General features: G+C 46.3%; 1 protein-coding gene across 1 annotated transcript; it reads right to left on the bottom strand.

The window, feature by feature from the left end:
• Positions 1–8,638: 8,638 nt before the first annotated feature.
• Positions 8,639–20,282, bottom strand: Cfap161 (cilia and flagella associated protein 161). Its single transcript, XM_048435354.3, has 7 exons — positions 20,128–20,282; positions 19,426–19,515; positions 18,697–18,932; positions 16,965–17,055; positions 11,777–11,935; positions 10,222–10,295; positions 8,639–9,191 (listed from the first exon to the last, which is right to left on the bottom strand). The coding sequence occupies exons 1-7, from the start codon at positions 20,194–20,196 to the stop codon at positions 8,999–9,001; spliced, it is 912 nt and encodes a 303-aa protein (XP_048291311.2). The 5' UTR covers positions 20,197–20,282; the 3' UTR covers positions 8,639–8,998.
• Positions 20,283–20,495: the final 213 nt, after the last annotated feature.

Here is a 20,495-nt window from a genome sequence, read left to right as displayed (position 1 = left end):
ACCCTTTCCTCCCCAACTTGAGTTTTGGTCATGATGTTTCTTCACAGCCATAGAAACTCTACCATGACAATGTTCTTGTGGGACTCCTAGCAGTGGGAATAGAGGGCTGTCTGACTCTTTCCTCTGCACTTAGGGCCCTTTTCCCACATCCAGCTTGGATAGGACAGTTTGTGCCCAGCCTTATTGCATCCCATTAGTCCATGTTCAGTGAATATCCATGGGAAGCCTGCTTTTTTTTTTTTCTTTTTTGGAAGGGAAACAGAAGAGGAGTTGATCTAGGGTAGAGGAGAGGCAACTGTAGTCAGGATGTAATACAAGAGAGAAGAATAAAAGTTAAAATAAGCTTATTTAAGATTTAGAAAAAAAACAATATAGCTACCACATGAACAGGACAGTACGCCCTCTAAGGATGCACTGGAAGGAACCAAAGTCAGCATAGAACAGGGACATCTGAACACTGATAGCTATTGCTGCGGTCATCACACGGCCACACCATGGTGTCAGCCTAGGTGCACTTAAATAGGTGAATGGCGAAGACAGGAGGAGAACACTTTACATAGTATTGACTATGCAATGAATTTCAGGCCAACCCAGCTATACAGCGGAGACTTACTCAAAGACAAGATGTAAAACAGAACCACTGAAAGGAAGGAAGGGAGGGGGAGAGGAGGAGGGAGGGGGAGGAAGGAAGGGGGTGGAGAGATGATTCCATAGTTAAGAGCACTAGCTGCTCTTCCAGAGGACTTGGATTTGATTCCCAGCAGCTCAAAACCGTCCGACACCCTCGTCAGATCTCCGTGGGCAACAGACACACACATGTGGTGCTAAGACATGCATGGCAAAACGTGTAAAAAAAACCAAGGGATCCTGTTCTACATGTGTACTATGATCTATACGGTACTACGTATACACGTGTACTATGATCTATACGGTACTACGTATACACGTGTACTATGATCTATACGGTACTACGTATACACGTGTACTATGATCTATACGGTACTACGCCTGTAGCTCCCCTGCCGCTACAGGTTGGTACTCCTGCTGGGAACCAGACTTGAGACTTAAAAGCACAGAGACAGAGACAGAGACGCAGGGACACGGGTCATCCTTGATACAAGAATGACAATGCTCTCTTTATTGTGCTCAGGGGCAGCTTATACGGGGATCTTAGCCACACCCAGCTCTCGGGATCTATCAGTTGCAGGCCCCATCAGCCTGCCATCAGGGTCTCGTGCTCAGAGCAGCAGCAGGCACAGGTGTTTTGCTCGGTTCACTGCAGCAGGCAAAGGCTCTCAGGCAGGCAAAGAAAGTCGGGGGCCAGGGAGCTACAGCTCCCAACAAAAAACGCCCATACACAGAAGATTAAAATAAAGGGATACAAAACAAGGTACAGTCTATATACACAACAGTGTATCGCTAGTAAGGAAGAATGAGCCAGATGTGATGCCTGCTGCCTACCAGCACTTAGGAACCTGAGGCACGAGTTCAAAGCCAGCCTAAGATACAGCGAGAAGACCCTGCCTCAGAAGACAAAGAGAATGAAATTATTCCATTTACTTGAAGACACATGGGACTGGAGACCATTATGTTAATAGAAATCTCAGAAACACAAAAAGACTGGTTTTTTTTTCTTTTCTCATATGTATGGGGGGATGGGTGGTAACCTCAAAGTTGAGAGACTGGAACTGAAAAGGTCTTGGAGGTTCGGAGGAGAGGAGAGAATGCACTGGAAGATAGGAATGGAAATGTGGACACACTTTAACGAGGTAAACGCATGCACGGAAATTTCATGGTGAAGCTCACTAATTTGGGCAGTTAACCAGTTAGCATATGCTAATGATTAAAAGAAAAAAGAAAGTCCATCCTTTCATTATAATTCAAGGAATTGCATGATTAATTATAATTAAATATTGTCAGCATTATTTTCCAAATTTTTCCACTAATGGTTTTAAAAGCAGCCACACGCCCAAGTGTTTTGAGTTATGTAAGCGGCCATTAACAGTCTAAGACTCACCAAGCTACACAAGGCTTCACGGAGTCCGAAATGAGCCACCAACAAAAAGACACAGGATTATTTGGAGTGCATGGGGAGCGGGTCTGCTAAGCTGCAGAAGGCACGGGAGAAATTAAATGCTTGAGTTTGTTCTTTAACAAATCAAAATTCTGCTTGGTATTATGTTTCTTTTTTCCTTTAGAAAATAACTACTGGGGCTTTATTGTGAGGTGTCTCAAAAAATAAATAAATACATACATACTATCACGGTGCCATTCAAGAAAAATTACAAGTTACAGGTGAATGCTGGAGAGCCAAGGGCTTTCATTGCAGCATTCCCAAGCCAAGGATATTTCCAACTATATAAAACTGTGTGTGTGTGTGTGTGTGTGTGTGTAACAAAAAATATAGAGAGAAACAAATTGATGCCTTTCATGGTCTGTAGCTCTGCCAGTCTTTTCCAAAGAGAAACCCTGCCTTGAAAAACCAAGCATCAATTAATTAATTAATTGAAAATTAAAAATGAACCTCGGAGCACGTATAGGGCTTGCTCCCCGGCTCCTTGGGAGCTTGTGTCCGCGCTCAGAGCACGTCTGCACTCATGCCCTGAGTCCCTGGGAACTGCCCTGCTCTCCTCTGCTTCTTCGAGACTTCACATGCGAGATCTCCCCTAGCACAGCCTTCTAGGTTCATCTCCGTTGTCACAAATGGCACTTCTGGTACCGCCAGGTGTTCCTGACAGGATCAGTGCTCAGGTCTCCGCCCTACTCCATGACCGCTTCACCGGTAGTCTCTGCTGCACCCCCACCCCAACCCCAGCAGACTTAAAGCTGAGCTTGTCCTTCAGCCTCCCTCCCGCTGCCTCCTTCTCACCAGTCCATTGCCCTGCAGGCATGGGTCTTCCCACCAGCTCTGATGATATCAAGCTCCAGCTCCCCTCAAACAGCTCCGTGTGAACACTGCTCACCTCCCACATGAGTGAGCATGGAGGATCGGAGCATCCCTTTGAGCTTTCGTTCAGAATTACCGCCCATACCCACAATTCCACTGTGCCGACTGGGCACAGCGTCTTGCTTCGTCCTCTGTCAGGAGCAGGGCACATTTGCAGCAGGTCTCAGGGCAGAACTTGAACGCATATCCAGAGACACATCCTAGAATACACCTCGGCATTTCCGGGTCCAGGTATTAGTCGTCCGGTCGATCTCAGGCTGTCTAAGAGGCAACCGAGTTAGAGGATTGAGTGCTCTGAGCTGAAGTCCAGGCTACCGAACTCCCCTCCTTACCGCTCATGTGACACAGACTCTGCTAACCTATCCTGTGGATTCCCTGTCCTGTAAATTTCCGATAATGCTGGTACCTATCTCGTGGGCTGTGAGGATTACACGGCTTGCCGTGTTCACACTACAAAAGGCCCAGTACACAGCTAGTGGTCAATAAATGTTTGGTGATGGCCTCAGCAATAATGCTCCACACAGAGGACAGACAGGGTCCTCCATTCCCTGCCTTCAGAGAGCCTACAGTCCAGCATAGCAGGTGGGCAAAGAAACAGCATTTTCATCCACAGTGGAAGTTGGCGGTGAAAAACACCAGTTCACATGCGGTGCCAGGCAAGTCTCCCCACATCCTAAGCGTCCATTTACTACATAATGAGGCAACGGCAGTGAGCGACAACAATATGAGCCGAGCCACGTGCTGAATGGGTTCAACAGATGGCAAAAGCACGCACACAGTGCGTGCATACTTGCCGCTTCTCTAAGAAGCCTCTACATAATGATGCAGAAGAGAAACAAATACTAAAACCTCGATTTTGCAGGACTAGAGAGATGGTCCAGCCATCCACGGCACTTATGCACTTGCAGAAGATGTGGATTCAGTCTCGGTACCACCCAGCTAATGACCATCTGGAACTCAGTTTAAAGGGATTTGATTGATGTCCTGTTCTGGCCTCTGAGGGCATGGCACACACGTGGAGCACATACACACGTACAGGCAAAACACTCTAAAATATATTTTTAAAAAACACTAAAGTAAAAATAAATAAAATTAGCGTCAGAAGGCAGCATGCAAGATAAGCAAGATCACCCCAAGACCAGACAGCACTGGGAGTTGCTGGTGGTAGATGGCGGGCAATCTTGCATAACCTTTCCCAGTCTACACAGATGATGATAGGGATGGGTGACATTACAGACTATGGCAAAGAGGTGCCCTGACCTCCCATAGTCTCTTAACAGGGCGCTTTTCATAATTCTTTCCCTCTTAAAACATTCATTTTTGAAGCTGGGAAATCCCACATTATTTGACATTAAACCTAACTGAGCCCTTTCTTGGAATTGACTTAACGTTATTAATATTGACCTCTAGTGGCCATCGTTGGCAACTGCATGCCAAATCGGGTGCGATGCCTGTCTGCAATCCACTCCTGATTCCTGGTTCTGCTCTTCAAAGTACTTAGCAGTTACAAGCTGAACAGGCCCTACCGCCAAGTAACTGCATCTTGGAGGACCCGCCTCTGGCTTCCCTGAACTTGTGAATCCCTTCCCTGGCTGAGGCTCTTTCCCCTTCCGTACATTGCCAGGTGAGGCCATTGGCCCCTGCAGGCTCTGTCTTCTGCCTGCCAGGCCAGGGATGCTGCTCACGCGGTTTTCCTTAGAATGCGGTTTAGAAAAGCTTCTTTGATCCTTGAGCGTGTTTGTTTGTTTGGTCTGGATTTTTGTTTTTGTTTTTTATAATCCAGTTCAAACCTTCCTCTCTAGTCTTCAAGCAGGATGTGTGTTGTTTCCTTTTGATTTGCTAAAAGAGTTTAGTGACCAACTGTTTGCTAGACACGGGTTCTCCTAGGCCTAGTAACCCAGTCAGGCTCTCATGGACAATAACAATTTATATTGTATGACCATCAAATATGTAAGTGGAACTACATGGTTATTTCTTAAAAAAAAAAACTCTAGATGATGAATTTAATAGTGGAAAAGGTGTTTCTAATTTTGCCTTTGGTGAAGGAATAAAAGTTAAAAAAAAAAAAACAAACCCACTCCCCAGAAACCCACCAATCAGATCTGCAATCTGCACTTCAGGTCTTCAGGCCTTGGGCCTCTTTCTCACACTTGTGATCCCAGAGGCAAAGATGACCTCCTCCTCCTCCTCCTCCTCCAGGTGACCTTGAGGCCCTCCTTTCTTCCCGCCCCCTTCCTCTCCCTCCCCACCTTCCCCTCCATCTGCAGGTAGAAACAGATGAACTTACAGAGCGATGTTTACCCGCATCATTTCTTCCTGCAGCCCTGGGGTGGGGAGGGAGGACTTGGAGCTAGAAAGTGACCAAATCTCATCTCTGGGATTATCCTATGTTCCTACTGCCGGAGGAACATACTGCTAAGGTTCCACTCAGTCCTGAACTTGGATTTGCTACCAGTGACCAAGGAAGGATGGGAGGATTGCCAGCCTAGCAGATGACAGACACCCCGTCTGAAGGGAAGCAGCCTCTACCTTGGGCCTACTCTCTCCAGGCAACCACCTCACCTTCCCTAAACACTTGCCCATCTGTGCTTGGTTCTTAGCAATGGGGTCCTTCTCTATCACCTCTCCCTCCTCCTCTTCCTCCTCCTTCTTTATCCACCAAATTGTGAAGCCCTGTCTTTCTCCGAGTCCTCTCCAGCCTATGCCTTCTCTCCATGCTTCCTAACACTGCCTGAATTCATCCCGATCCCTCCACAGCAGTCTTTCTAAAGTGACATCATACACCTACCTCTGCAACCTCTTTCCGAAACGGCATCACCTTCAGGCTAAAAATTCAAGCTCCACTGCTTGATACATGAAGCTTAGGACAATACTCATCCTGTAAGTTGCTGTTGCATACAACACACAGTGGCGTAGGGTAGCCTGGAGCAGCCTGTCCTGGTCTCCTCACGGTCTTTGTGGTGTCTTTGGAAGATTGCCACTATCATGTAGGGCGTGAAGTCCAGGACTGCTGACAAATAAGACCCAGGACAGCCCTGTGACAAAGAACTGCCCAAACCCAAACAATCAAGGATGCTATAGAAGAGCCCTTGGTCTAGAAGCAGAGTCTGGAAGGAAAACCCCAGCCCTGCTGCTTGGAGCTGTGTGGGCTTGCCACGAATAATGCTGCACATATAACACCAGAGAGGGGTGGCAAATGGCAAATGAATGGCATAAAAAATGGCATAAAGTGTTGAGAGCTGTTGAGGGCTGTGGAGCCCCGGACCCTGAATTCCCTGTGAGAGGCTTGTTTTTCTATGCTTGCAGCTGCTCTGAACACGAGACCCTGATGACACGCTGGTGGGTCTGCAGCTGAAAGATCCCGAGAGCTGGGGTGCGGCCAGAGCCCTATTAAAGCTTCCCCTGAGCACAATAAAGTTGGCACTCTTGTAATAAGAGTGACCCATGTCTCTGTCTCTCTCCGTTTGTGTGCCTTTGTATGTTGAAGTCTCCAGCTTAGTTCCCGGCTCACAACCCGGACCTGTAGTGCCCCGGGGAGCTGTAGGCGTAATATCGTATAGATCGTGGTACAGGACCATTTCGATGTTTAACAATAAAGGTCCTTCATGATGTAAGATGTTGAACAGGCAATCCTGAGGATTGGGTGAGCCAGGTAACAAGCTCAGTTCTGAAGTTCACCTGTTCTTTTAGTGACAGGCATGAGAGGCACAGGATTCATTTGTATCCACCATTCCCCAGTTCTGGGCATTCAAACACAAGGATCTCGGGGGCTGGAGAGATGACTCAGTGGTTAAGAGCACTGCCTGCTCTTCCAAAGGTCCTGAGTTCAATTCCCAGCAACCACATGGTGGCTCATAACCATCAGTAATGAGATCTGGTGCCCTCTTCTGGCCTGCAAGCATATATGCAGGCAGAATACTGTGTACATAAATAAATAAATCTTAAAAAAAAAAACCACACAAGGATCTCTGTATGCTAGTCAAGTCTATTACTGAGCTGTCCCTCCAAGCCCAGGATTTTCTCTTACACACACACACACACACACACACACACACACACACACACGAATTGCGGTAGGGATTAAGATGCCCTTGTGATGGGAGTGAAAATGAGCCAGAATTGACTACTATGTTTGCAGATGGGTTTGGCTATTATACAGAATGTCTTCCCCAGATAGGCAGGTGGAACAACTCTACCTGTCTGGCTTTTGCCCTTGGAGACCTATAAGCATATGTTACCCTCCTCTCCCAAGACAGTGACTCTATCTTAAAATAAACTAGCAAGCTTTTTTAAAATACTGATTCTGTCGGCTGCAGAGATGACTCGGGATTAAAGAGCACTTTCTGCTCTTCAAGAGGTTCCATTCCCAGTCCTCACCTGGTTGCCAACAACAGTCTTTAACTCCCATACCAGGGAATCTGATACTCTCTCTTCTGTCCTTCATGGGTAATGCATGCATGTGATGCACAGACAGACATATAAACACCCATACACATAAAATAAAAATATTTTTTAAAAACAAGCTTTAAAGTTTAATATCTTAATATGGAAATTGGAACTCTACCCCAAGTAAACCAAATGAGGCTCTCCTAAGATGTGCCCAAGCATGCACACTTTAAAGACCCACCCCAGAAGCTCTGGTTTGGTAGAAGGAAGCACAGCCTGGACACGGCTGTTGCTAAAGGTCTTTGGGTGCTCACGTACATAGCCAGGTTGGCACCTGCTGACAAAGGCCTTTTCTGGCCACCTCAAGAAACTGTTACTTTCTTGTCTAGGTCCTTGTCTATGGGGCTTCTCTCAAAACCCATGAACTGAGAGTCCCTGGTGAAACTCATTGTCCAGGTTGAACCCAGTGTTGAGTCAAGATGTCTATTTAGGGTTCTGACAATAATGACTATAATTGTTCCCCCAAGGTATCTTCTCCAGCACAGAGACAGGCTAGTCAGCCTTTGGTGCCAATGCCTGCTTCTTGAAGCATGCGCGAGCCCAAGTTCACCTACATAAAACCTACTGTAACCTACTTTCTACAACTCAATGTGTTTGTTTGGGGAGAGCTATTTATCCTATTATAATATCTTACATACATCAAAAGCAGAATGAGTAGTTGAACAAATAAACAGAAGCATATACATTCATTCTGCCCAGACTTTTTCTTTTGTGTGTGTGTGTGTGTGTGTGTGTGTATTAGTATGTTGGGGGGGGGTGCGTATGAGGGCAATTCCTGAGCAGGCCAGAAGAGGGCACCAGTCCTCCTGGAGCTGGAGTTACAGGAAGTTGTCAGCCACCTGACATGGGTGCTGAGGATCTGAACTCGGATCCTCTGGAAGAGCAGAATTCACATTTAACCACTCAGCCGTCTCTCCAGCCCCATTGCTGGGACCTTCGTTACCCCATGGCTGACATCATGATTGAGTCAGTTTCAAAAATTCACTAGCAGTAAAGGGATTCTGCAGTGTGCGAGTCATTATAAGATCATAGATCCCCTGTTGAGCAGAGGACCTGACATCCCTGGTTGGAGGCTGAGACAAAAATAGAATGTTTTTCAGAACACAGTGATGCAATGGCTGTAATCCCAGAACTCGGGGTGCAGAGGTAGGGGATTTTAATCTCAAGGCAAAGCCACAGCTCAGAATTACACATTGTTCCACACGGAAGAAAATTGGGGGAGAAACGGCAATGCCAAAACATCCATGAACTTCTGACATTCTTTATTACATAAACACAGCTTTGGGAAGGAGCATAGGCTTTGCAGGGCCTGCTAAGCAAGGGGCTCTGAGTGGGGGTACTGAGCTCGCCACAATTAGGATATCAGCAAAAGCTGATCTAACTTCAAATACTATTGTTTTCAGACACCACTTACTCCTTTCAGCTAGGCCCCCATCACTAACTCAATAAGTTTAATATGATATTTATTTTACTACCGTGTTCCTGGCGTTCTGCACCCTATTGAAAAACTGCGTGGGACACAACCAAGATTGTTCATTTCTCTTTAAGACCTACAGTTGCTGAGAACAGGGCCCAAGAGGCCCCATGTGTGCCTGGTGTGTGTCACTATGTGCTGATGCCCATGGCCTGCTCCACAGCACGGGTGTCATCTGTGGGAGGTTTGGGGAGGTCCAGCATGGTGGTCGCCTTGTTTCTGGGATTCCCAGTAACCAGCATCCAGTGGTTCTTGGGTTTTTCAACCTTGTGTGAATCCAGATGTGTGTGAGCTGCAACCTCAACTTCCTTCCCAAAATAGGTCCTGGAACAAAAAAGAATGGATTCCAATCAGAAACTGAACGACTGTGTTCATCCCTCCTAGGAAATCATTCCTCTTTGGCCAGACCACTCTGTAAAGCCCAGTAGAGCCCCTAAAATGTACGTTTGCAGGAATATTTTCCCCCCTGTTCTCGGAGGTTTAGGCACATGAGGATGTTTATAGCCAACATCCTCCCATCAGGGAAGACTTTACTAGATAGCAGCATCAAAGTTCTACACAAGGCAGAATTTCAGCACCATAATTCAAAATTATGACATTTAAAAGTTATCAGTTACAATTCCAGTCAATAGATGATGTGTGGGCCGTGTAGGTATCTCTGACAAAGTTTTTCTCAAATATAATACATTAAGTTTCTTTAATGTTAAAAAGAAGTATTTGTGCCAGGCAGTGGTGGCGCATGCCTTTAATCCCAGCACTCGGGAGACAGAGGCAGACGAATCTCTGTGAGGTCGAGGCCAGCCTGGTCTACAGGGCTAGGTCCAGGACAGGATCCAAAACTACAAAGAGAAACCCTGTCTCAAATAAATAAATAAAAATAAGTATTTGCAAAATCAAGTCTTTTGGATTTTAAATTTAGACCAATCAAGATTTCAGGTGATAAATATATGGCCCACCCCAAATTTAAACTAAATTTTGTCTTTTGACTGTCTTCATAAACTTAGTAACCCCTTTCTGAATTATAAAATAAAATCTGTCATTTGACAAAAAAAGGTATTTGACATGCCAACTGAGTGCTTATCTTTGTATCACAGAGCAGAAATATTCAAATAACGTTGAGCATTAACAAGGATTTTCACATATTTGACTTGTCTGGTATGCTTAACACTAAACGAAAATGAAAACTGACCTTTACTTTTAAATAATTTTTATGAACAATGTGGTCCGTGTTAAATTCATCACCTAAAAACCTTTACTTCACATGACTAGACACAGACATCTAGCCAAACATCTCTGCTTTTACGTGCACGACCCGAGCCCACTATGGCGTTCTCTTACACCCGCAGTATGGTACCTTAAGGGGAGATGCCGATGGGCTGCCAAGGCTCGGTTTGTGTGACGATGGTAGATGACAAGCTTTTCATTTGCCTTTACAGGATAGGAAAAGAGTACCATCAGCATTCTGTACAATTTCCTGGAAGCAAAAGTCTAGAGAATATTAACATATTCATATCAATGTATTGTATATATAACCTACAAGGCTGGGGAACCACAATGGCCTTCATGAAATGCACCATGGTAGATATCTACAGGGTGGAATAATTATTCAAAGTCATATGTAAGAAGATTTTTGACAACGTGAAACGTGGCTGGTGCTGTTAAGTACACACACACACACACACACACACACACACACACACGCATATATTCAGCAGTTCCTAATGCCGTCTTAGGAATGCCAAGCAAGGAGAGGATGGCTGCCCAGAAAATTCTGCCAAGCTTCCTTCACTGTGGATAAGGTAACCATCCTCCACCCTGTAAACTTGGAGGGAGCCTCCAGGAACTGGGGTCCCCTGCCAGAGCTTTGAAGAAATGGACCCACTGTGTGGGGCAGATTCAGAGGAACCTGGGACTGTAGCCCCTCCCACGGGCAATCCTATAAAACTGCTGATGCCAGATGCTCGGATGCTGGCAGTGAGTCCTAAAAACCCTCCCTCTCCTATAACAGATGCCCCCTTGGATATGTAGCAAAGCCTTGGGTTGGAGACGCAGAGGCATCAAGCTTGCTCTGTGCCCATAGCAACCTCCCAAAAGGATCATGTCTCATGCTCCATCACACTTGGTCCAGAATCCAAAACAAGAGTGATCAGGGATTGTGCCTGCCTCGGTAGTCGGTAGCTGCTTGCTGCCTCCGTCCCTTCCCTCGGCTTCCCAGGATCTTTCGAGATGAGAACTTAAGTCAAGCAAAGTGGTACTGTTTGGATACTTGGAAAGAAGGAGAGTCTTGGGCCAGCCAAGGCTACAGAGTGAGGAAAGAAAGGAGTGGGGAGGGAGAAGGGAGGAGGGAAGGAGATAAAGGGAGGGAGAGGGGAAGGAAGGAAATAAAGGAGAGCAGAAGAGAAGCGAATGGAGGGGGAGAGGAGGAAAGAGAGGGGGCAGAGATAGAGGAAAAAAGGAGAGAGGGAAAGGAGGGGAGGAGAGAAAGGAGAAAAGAAAAGAAGAGGGGAAGAGAAAGAGAGAAAACAGAGGAAGAGGATGGGGTTAATGGAGGAAGGGAGGAAGGGAGAGGAGGAGGAAGAGGAGGAGGGAGGGAAGCTTATACAGATTAGGTTGCCAAAAGCATTGCATGCAGGGATCTCTACAGAGCTGTGTTGGGAGTGCCCAGGGACCCTGGGTCTTTTGTACTCTTTGTGCAGTGATTCTAATCTGCAGCCAGGGTTCAGAGACAGGAATTCAAAGCGCTGCCTCAGAACAACCCGGCGCTGTCCACAGTTAAGTTACAAACGAAAGAAAAAGAAGCTATCTTCCTGCGGTTAGAGTGGCGGTGAGCCTCCGCCTGAAGGCCAGGTGTGAGCCCCAGCCCTTCCTCTCACAGACCCCAGGCCCGGTGGCCTTCACGCCAAGCTCACCCTAACTGGGAAGCCTTCATATTCCAGGCGCAGCTGGGGGTCGAGAAAGGTAGCCTGCCAGCAGTTCAGATGGGAGTTCTCATCTGTCAGAGTCACCTCCTGGAGCCAGGACTTCTTAGAGGACTTCAGAAGGGTCCTGTGGTCACTCGATAAATAGAGCTGGAAACGGCACATGGGCAGAGTCACCGCTACGGAGAAAGCCGGGGAATGGGCGACCAGAGAGACTGTGCAGTAAGTAGGCACGAAAGCAGCTTCTAGAACCCTGTTTCCTCCCCTCTCCTGTAAGAAAACACAACTTTCCCCTTCCTTAGAAATATATTGTCAGAATAGCATTTTCCCCCTCTTTCCCTTCCTCCTTCCCCTGTACCCCCTCTTCTCTTTCCTGTGATGGTTTGAAGGAGAATGGTCCCCAAGCTCTTATGCTTGAATACATGGGTCCCAGTTGGTGGACTGTTTGGAAAGGGTTAGGAGGTGTGTGTGACCTTATTGGAAGAGATGCCTCACACCAGGGGTAGGCTTCAAGGTTTCAGAAGTCCATACCATTCCTCTTTCTGCTTCCTACTTAAAGAGCAGATATGAGCCCTCAACTCCTCTTCCAGCACCATCTCTACCTATCTGATGCCAATTCCGCCTGCCAGGATGGTCACGGACTCTTAACACTCACTCTGGAACTATGAACCTCCAAATTAAATACTTTTTTTCCCTGTCGCCTTGGTCGTGGTGTTGTGTCTCAGCAACAGAAAATAAAACATTTTTCCATACTCCATTTCCTGCTCCCCTTCTCTTTCAAAACATGGGACCTGGGTCTGTATCCTCCGTGCTATAAATAACATTACCGAAACCAGGCACCTGAGATGAAGTGCTCTTCAGCCTGGGCTCATCACAGCCGGCACTGGCTCGTGACTTTCTAGTGACCCTGACCATCTGGAGTCCTTGTTCCCATTGGGAATGGAGCTTAGATACACGGCTACCCTTGTCAAGAGCCATCCCATCCTGCTGGGAGTTCAGAATGTTCTCTTTGTTAGCTCTTTGCTTGTTCGCCTTCACCTTGAACATGAAGGTGGTTTCTCTGTCTTTTAATAAGGTTTTAGTGTGTTAAAAAAATCAGATTTTATTTATAAACAAGTGTTTCGTCAACATGTACGTATATGTGTCGTGTGTACATCTGGTGCCTGCGCTGGGGTCAGAAGGAGGCTTCAGATCCTCTGGGACTGGTTGTGAGCCACCGTGTGCATGCTGAGAAATGAACCTGGGTTTTCTACAAAAGCAACACGTGCTCTTAGCCATTGAGCCATTTCCTTGGCCCTTTGTGCATGCTTTATTATCTACTAAGCTGTGCTTGAGGTACAAAGAGGAAGGCATGAGCAAGTTATAATCCTCTGCCTGCGAGAGGGGTGACGGGCTGTGAATAAGAGCAGTACCTTGGGGGCTGGAGAAATGGCTCAGAGGTTAAGAAGACTGCTCTTCCAGAGGACCCGGGTTCAATTCCCAGCACCCACATGTCAGCTCACAACTGTCTGAAAATCCAGTTCCAGTTCCAGGGGATCTGACACCTTCACACCAATGCACATAAAAATAAAAAGATAAATAAATCATAAAAAAAATTAAAAAAAAGAGCAGTATCTTGCTACCCTCTGGATGTTGACTGTCCCCCATGTGACTGATTCTCAAGGTGGCATCAGTGGGATATGAGGCCTAGAGAGAGGATCTCCTATGCTTAGAGGTGTTCCTCAGAAGACCGGTCAGACCGATGAGGCCCAGACCATGGCTGGCCTTGAGAATGAAAAGATGGCAGATGTGTACTATGGAGAGAGAGAATGAACTGGACCTGAATAGAAAGGAGTTTTGCTGAAGGGACATTCAAACGCCAACAGGAGGGAACAACACTATCAAGACCAATGCTCCAACCGTGTGAGGCGAGTCATAAAACCTGACCAAGAGCTGACATGCCTTCCTGAGAGAATTTGAGAGACACCTTACAAGAGTCAAACCTCCAAAGCTGTGACTAAATAAAGCACTTAGGTTTACAGTGCCAGCCAAACACAAAGTGGCTTTCCCCTGCACAGGCCGAGGGACTGGAGAAGATAATCATTGCATTTAGCTCAAAGATTAATTCCTAATGTAACCCAGACAAAGGGAGAGAAAGGAGAGGAACAAAGATCTGTCAACGTGCATTACGGCGCTGTATAATTACAACACTGTCTAGAGTAAAAATCGACGACTGCAGTGGCTCAAAATAGAACGTTCAGGAAAAGCATGCGGTGCATAGGGTAGTTTAATATATGCCTAAAGAAGCACCGTGTGTCAGGAGGAAGAATTATTCGAGAGCTAACACGTGAGATGGATGATCATTTGGGGAACTTGGGGGCCAAACCTTTTGCCAAAATAAATCTCAAGTGTATTAAAGAATAAAAGTAAACAAATGTCCAACTGTAAACATCTAGAAAGTAATACCTATCTTCCTCATCAGACTAAATACTTATAAGATAAGATAATACTTATCTCTAACAGACTAAACCTTAAAAGCAATGTAGGGGCTAAGGAGAGGACTCCATGAATAAGACCCTGTCTCAAACAAGGCAAAAAGTGAAAACTGACCTCTAAATGGTATCCTGGGCACACAGGCACACACGTGCACGTGCACACGCCCCTCCCACGCCCACACAAAGAAATAGTTTCAAAGGAAAACTGATAGATGTATCTCAAAAATAGAATTAAAATAACTACAACTTAAAATGGGGGGTGGAATAGCAGTAACAAATATGCAAAATTTAATCATCCATCCAAAGGGCAGAGAGGTAAACCCCCGTCAATACAGAGACAAAGACCACATGGTTCCCAGGGGGAAAGAATAAAGATGGCAAAGACAGGGAGGAAAACTGAGGATGTAGCAGGGGGAAGGGCAGACGTACAGGAACTGAACCGGGTACTGCAACATCTACATATCCTTTCCTGTTTGTCCATAAGTTAAGCAAAGATTTAGATTATGCTGTTTGCCACGCTTAATGCGTTCTGCATTTACTGTTGCTGAGGGTACAGATTGGCCCAATCAATTAAAGAACTGGTTTCGTGTTACCCTAAAAAAAAAAAAAAAACAAAAAAACAAAAAAAAAAAACAAAACAGGATCTCACTCTGAAACACAGGCTGACCTGGGATTTGTGGCAATCCCCCTGCTTCAGCACTCCAAGTGCTGAAAATATAGGTGTGTGTTACTATATCCAGCTTTCAATACTTCTGTTTGTATTCGCATTCTTGATATCAGTAATGCTAGGCCAAAAGAAAAAAAAAATCTATTCTGGAGAAAGACTCACTAACCGGGGTTTGAGGGGCGTGAGCTTTAAGCTAAATAAGTAAATAAGTAAATCCCCACCTACACACATAAAACCTATACGTGACAGAAACTAGGATAGCAAACTCAGTTAGGCATGGTGGCACACAAACGTGGAATCACAGAACTCAGAAGGCTAAGGCAAGAAGATCGCTAGTTCAAGACCACAAGAAGAAGAAAGCAAAGGAGCCTGCCCGAAGATAGACTAAGGACTGGGTCACTCTGACACGGGCGCACTATAATACGTTAGGCACTCCTTAAACGTAACTGTTAAGGAGCGCTTTGAAAACACCGAAGTAGAAAGAAGCTGGGTGCTCATTATGGTCACAGCCGAGTTGTGTGTTTTGAGGAAGACACATAGGAACGCACCAGTCAAAGAAGACAGATGACGGTGTGCACATCTCTGGGTGCTATGCCCCTGCCTCAACGACTTACATGCTTCATTTCTGTTTCTAAACTCAGGCTGCAGATGGACACCTCTATGCATGGCATAGTTTGACTGGCACCGTCGTTTGGCTCAGTGGTACCAAAAGGACTGATGTCGTGTCAGACAACACTGGGATTTCTTGCTCGTTTCCTTTGTCTCATTTGCTGTCCCCAAACCCTGATAAGACACAGTTTGCAGTGGAAAGGGCTTACTGGGGCTCACAGTTTCAGGAATTAGTCTCTCGTGGTGGGGAAGGCTTGGCATCAGGGACAGCTGAGGCTGTGCCGATGGGGCCACTGATTACATCTCAACCGACCAAGGAGCGGAAAGATTGGGCCCGAACCAGAAGGAGCTATAAGGTCTTTCCCCCACTGCCAATCACTTCCTGCAGCTGGTCCCCAACTCCCAAAAGAGCACTGGGGAACTCAGTGTCCAAACACTGGAGCCTATGGGGTGGGGAGGGGACTTTCCACACTCAAACCATAACAATGCCCATGGTTCTAAGCTCTGCCGTTTAGGAGTTGAATGCCTAGTTCCCGGTGTTCTTATGTCAGGGATACACGTGAAAACAATTGAGTCAGCATGTGTGAAGCAATTGCGGCATTGCCTGGCACAGTGCTCCAACTTTGAGTCACCGACTCAAATGTTTACTTTACACAAATCCCTATTACAGAGCTTGCATGGGAAACTCAAGTGTAAGTTTATCTGGTTCTTTCTATTGTCTGTTTGGTTCTGTACAGATCGGTCTCACTCTATGGCCCAGGTGAGTCTCAGACTCACAGCAATCCTCCAGCCTCCACCTCCCAAGGGCTGAGTTTATAGGTGTGTGCCATGGCCCCTGGCCTATTATACTTCATTATCTCCAAAGTAAAGGAGATTCTCAGAGACTTAAGCTTCCTGACTTCCGCAAGCTCATCTTGTCCTTATTACTTCTTAGAAAAAAAAATAATTGCTAATCAAAAGCTTAAAATGCCAGAGCTGGACACAAGGGTCCATGCCTACAGTCCCAGATATTAGACAGGACACTGAGACATGAGGATCACTCTGAGTCCAGAAGTTCAAGATTAGTCTAAGCAATGTATATCTTTGCTGGTATTGGTGGCATACGGCAAAGGTCAGTTAACCTGTTCATTTCATTTAGTATTTGACGTGGCATAAATTTTGGCCTTTTGATAGCTGCATTACCAAAAAAAAAGACTTTTCTCTCTTCACTCCTTAGCTTTTAAGGACAAGGATGCTGTTTGCTTATTTGTTTTGTTATTGACAAAGCTAAGAGGAAAGAATCGGGTACACCATGCCCTCTGGACCCCACAGACTGAATCCACAGTGACAGCAGAAATGGGGCCCCCATCTGCACAGTCCCTCTGGAGGTAGCCCTTGGCCGTCTTGGTAAACAAGGACCGACGAGAGGAACACGCACAGGAAGACTCACCATCTTGCATTCCAGGCCGGCGGCTATCCCGAGGCAGAAGCTCTGCCCATATCTAAGGACTTGGCCCACAGCACTCCTGTCTGTGCTATCGCTGGAGGGTTAGAGCAAGGGGACAGAGTGAGGGCTGTGCCTTCCCATCATTCCCTCGTGTTTCTTATCACATCTATTCACACACCATACACAAATAACAAACGTTGCTCTCTGGTCTGTTTGGCTTGTCAGGCAAAGACCTCAGAGATCGGAGATGTTATCAAGAGACCCTGATAAGAATCACCGTGCTGGATCCCAATATCCACTTTTGCAACATTACTTAAAATACTCTCAATCACCAACTGTAAGATTTTTTTCTTGTATTTTTCTATTCATGTCTTTAGTTGAGAAATGCACGATTTTGTTTTTTTGGTGTTTTGAGACAGTCTGACATTGAAGCCCAGGCTGACATAGAACTTGGAGGAATCCTCCTGCCTCGGCCTCCTGGGAGTGCTGGTATTACAGCTGTAAACCACCATAGCCAGCTATAAAAGTTCTTTCGTTTTAGCCTCAACATTCAGCTAGCATGAGCTCGCTATTACCTGCTCTGCCCCACAGATCAAACCCAGAGCCTCCCCGCTCTGTAGCCTTTGCTTGGAGTAGACTAAGCATGCCATGTCAACGTATGACAAGAACTTCTGATCATGTGCACTGACGTTTTTAAGCCGAGCCAAGGCTGTACCTCTGCGGGCATGTAATACAATCTTCCCCCATCATCTTCCAGGGACAGAACTGGTCCTCGACTTTAAGTTGTTTTACCGCAAGCCATCTGTACTTAAGACAAATTAAATGAAGGGTGCAGGAGGGTACAAGGCTCTGCCCTTGTCACTGAAGAAGTGCCACAGTCTTCAAAGTCAAAATGGTAGTTTGAGTTGTGATTGTATGTCTCTAAGGGTCTCATTAATCATTTCTAAAACCTCGGGTCAATTTTGGTAGACGACTGATTTGAAAAGAGGAAAACCCATCTCGTGTAGCCTTTTATTACATGACTTATTTTTGTTGCGAAGCTAGCAAGAACCATGGAAACTATCTTGTGAGCACAAAGCATCCTGCAACATGGTTTGGAAATTTTTCCTTTACTTCCAGGCAGAATGTAAGTTCAATTCTCTGGATCTGACCACCATGAAGCAAACGTTTTGAACTGAACACAAATAGCTAATTAACCTGTTGTCTTCAGCGGCAGGCATATAAGGGCCCTCAGCAATGTTTCTCAAGTAAGCAAACAAGATGAGACGTCAGAAAATGTTCCCATAACCTTTGCTTGCAGCCATTATTACCTGATCTCAGTGTGTGTGTGTGTGTGTGTGTGTGTGTGTGTGTGTCCGTGTTGGTGTTAATGTCCATGTCCATGTGTGTGTGTCCATCTGTGTATCTGTGTGTTTGTGTGTATTTGTGTGTGTGCACAGTGGTATTCCTCAGATGCTGTTCACCTTTTAAAAATAAAGGGTCTCATTTGGCCTGAAATTCAATAAGTAAGCTAGGCTGGCTGACGAGTAAGGCTCAGAGATCTGCATGTCTCTTCCTGCCCAGTGCTGGAATTACAAAAGTAAGGGTCACCACACTAAGCTTTTTTAAATGGGGTTTCTAAGAATCCAGCTCAGGTCCTCACACATATGAGGGAAACACTGACTAGTGTCTCATCTCGGATCTTTAAGCTACAAATCCAAGCAGATACTGCAATGCCCTGAATGAGAGTCCCTACCTCAAAATGGTGAAGGTGTTCCTGCCCGTCGGGACGGTGGTCTGGACAGCACTCACAGCACAGGGTATTTCCAACTCATCGCATAGCTGTGCTTTAATTTCATCCGGACTCACACACAGGCACAGGTCTCCTTCCAAAAACACGCCAGCCTCCTCCCCCCGGGCGTGGTTAGGGTTCACGAGGATCACTTTATCACCGTAGTGGACAAAGCCATCTTGCGATACCGAAAGCTCCATCTACAGTTTTAAAAGGAATTTTCCAATAAGCCAACCAATTCCTAAGATGCTGAGACCTAGGTCCCTCCCGAGGGTACCTCCTTTCTTTCTCAGACTGGCACCATTTCAATAAGGCCCTCCCTTCTTTCCCTCCTTAGTGTCCTTCCCTTCCACACGGTCAAGCAAGTTCCCAATGACCCTAAACAAGATCAAGCGAAGCCGCTGGAATTGATAATTCCATTATCAATTCTCTCAACCCAACATTCTCGAGCGGCAACTAGAAGGCACTTTATTTGGGCAAGCATTAATCCATTCCTCTAGTTGCAAACATAATTAAGAAGAGACTTTCCTTTATGTTTCTAAGATATTGGAGAACTTAAAAAAACTACTTTTCAGATTAATTTTTTTAATTTTCCAAATGGCTAGTTGTTTATAGATGTTTTCCTTGCTTAACTCACACTTAGTTTGACAGCAGTTTGAAACTGGCGTTGGAATTTGAGAAATTTGAGATTACCGATCTCAAGAGATTCTTTTTCAGCCTTCTGTTCCTCTGTATAAGAAGTTCTCCCTTCTCCCTCTTCTCTAGGAAGTCCCTCATGCGCTCCTGGGGATGCAAAGACAGGGACAAGGGGAGTCCAGGGCAGGGCTGTTGTAGAGCACAAGTCCTGGTAGATTTTTCCTTCAGAAGCATCTCAAGTTCAAAGACAGTTTGAGAACACAAAGGGAAATGTGATCGTGACGAGGATGGCAGAAATGTCCTCAGCGTGTCACGGAGGAGTGCTTAGAAAACCTGCGACGAAAAATGCATGGAGAAGAAAAAGAGAGGGTCCCTATGCTTACCCCGTCCACAGACAATCAGGAGTGGTATTTGGAGGCCGGCAGTCTCTACCGGGGTCCTCCTGACTGTGTGGTCAGTATGTCGAAAGCCTAGTTTTCGCCATACACTCGTAACCCCAGAACCTTCCCAACACCTAGGGGTGCCACAAAGCTGGCGAAGGCGGAGAACCCAGAAGGAAGCTATCTGTGCCTGCTGTGGGTTCAGGAACCGCGAAGCGGGTGCTCAGAGAGCAGAGCAGATGTGCTACCTCGGGTTCCTCAAAGAGGAGTGGGGGACACGGTGAGGCTGGGTGAGAAGAGGCTACGTGCTCAGAGCAGCACAGAGGGAGCGTGCAGGGCAGGATCTGGGATCCTGGCAACGCGGCGGCACCCTGCGCACCTCCTCCAGAAAGACGTCTTCGTTCCAGTTGCCCATCCGGACTCCAGGACCATACAAGTTCTGCGCCATCGTCGCTGCTCAGTCAGAAAGCCAGCTTCCCAGGACACTAGCGTTAGCGTGTCTCGTTGCCATGACGACGAGGCAGCTCCCGGTTGGTCAAGGTCCTCTTAGCTAGCCAATAAGTGACAGCACATCAGGTGCGCTGGTTCCGCCTTAGACCACCTCACCCTGCTTCCTCCCATCACTGCCACGGTCTTCAAAGAGGAACACCGCAAAACTGATTGGGAAACCCCACAGGACAAAATTTCAAATGCTCCCTAGGAGGAAGAAAGGTCTTGAAACTTTTTATGTCGGCTTTCTTGGGTTGG

The sequence above is a fragment of the Myodes glareolus genome, chromosome 24 (assembly GCF_982192425.1).
Source record: "Myodes glareolus chromosome 24, mMyoGla1.1, whole genome shotgun sequence".
Classification (NCBI taxonomy): Eukaryota; Metazoa; Chordata; class Mammalia; order Rodentia; family Cricetidae; genus Myodes; species Myodes glareolus.
This window is presented reverse-complemented; position numbering and strand designations above follow the sequence as displayed.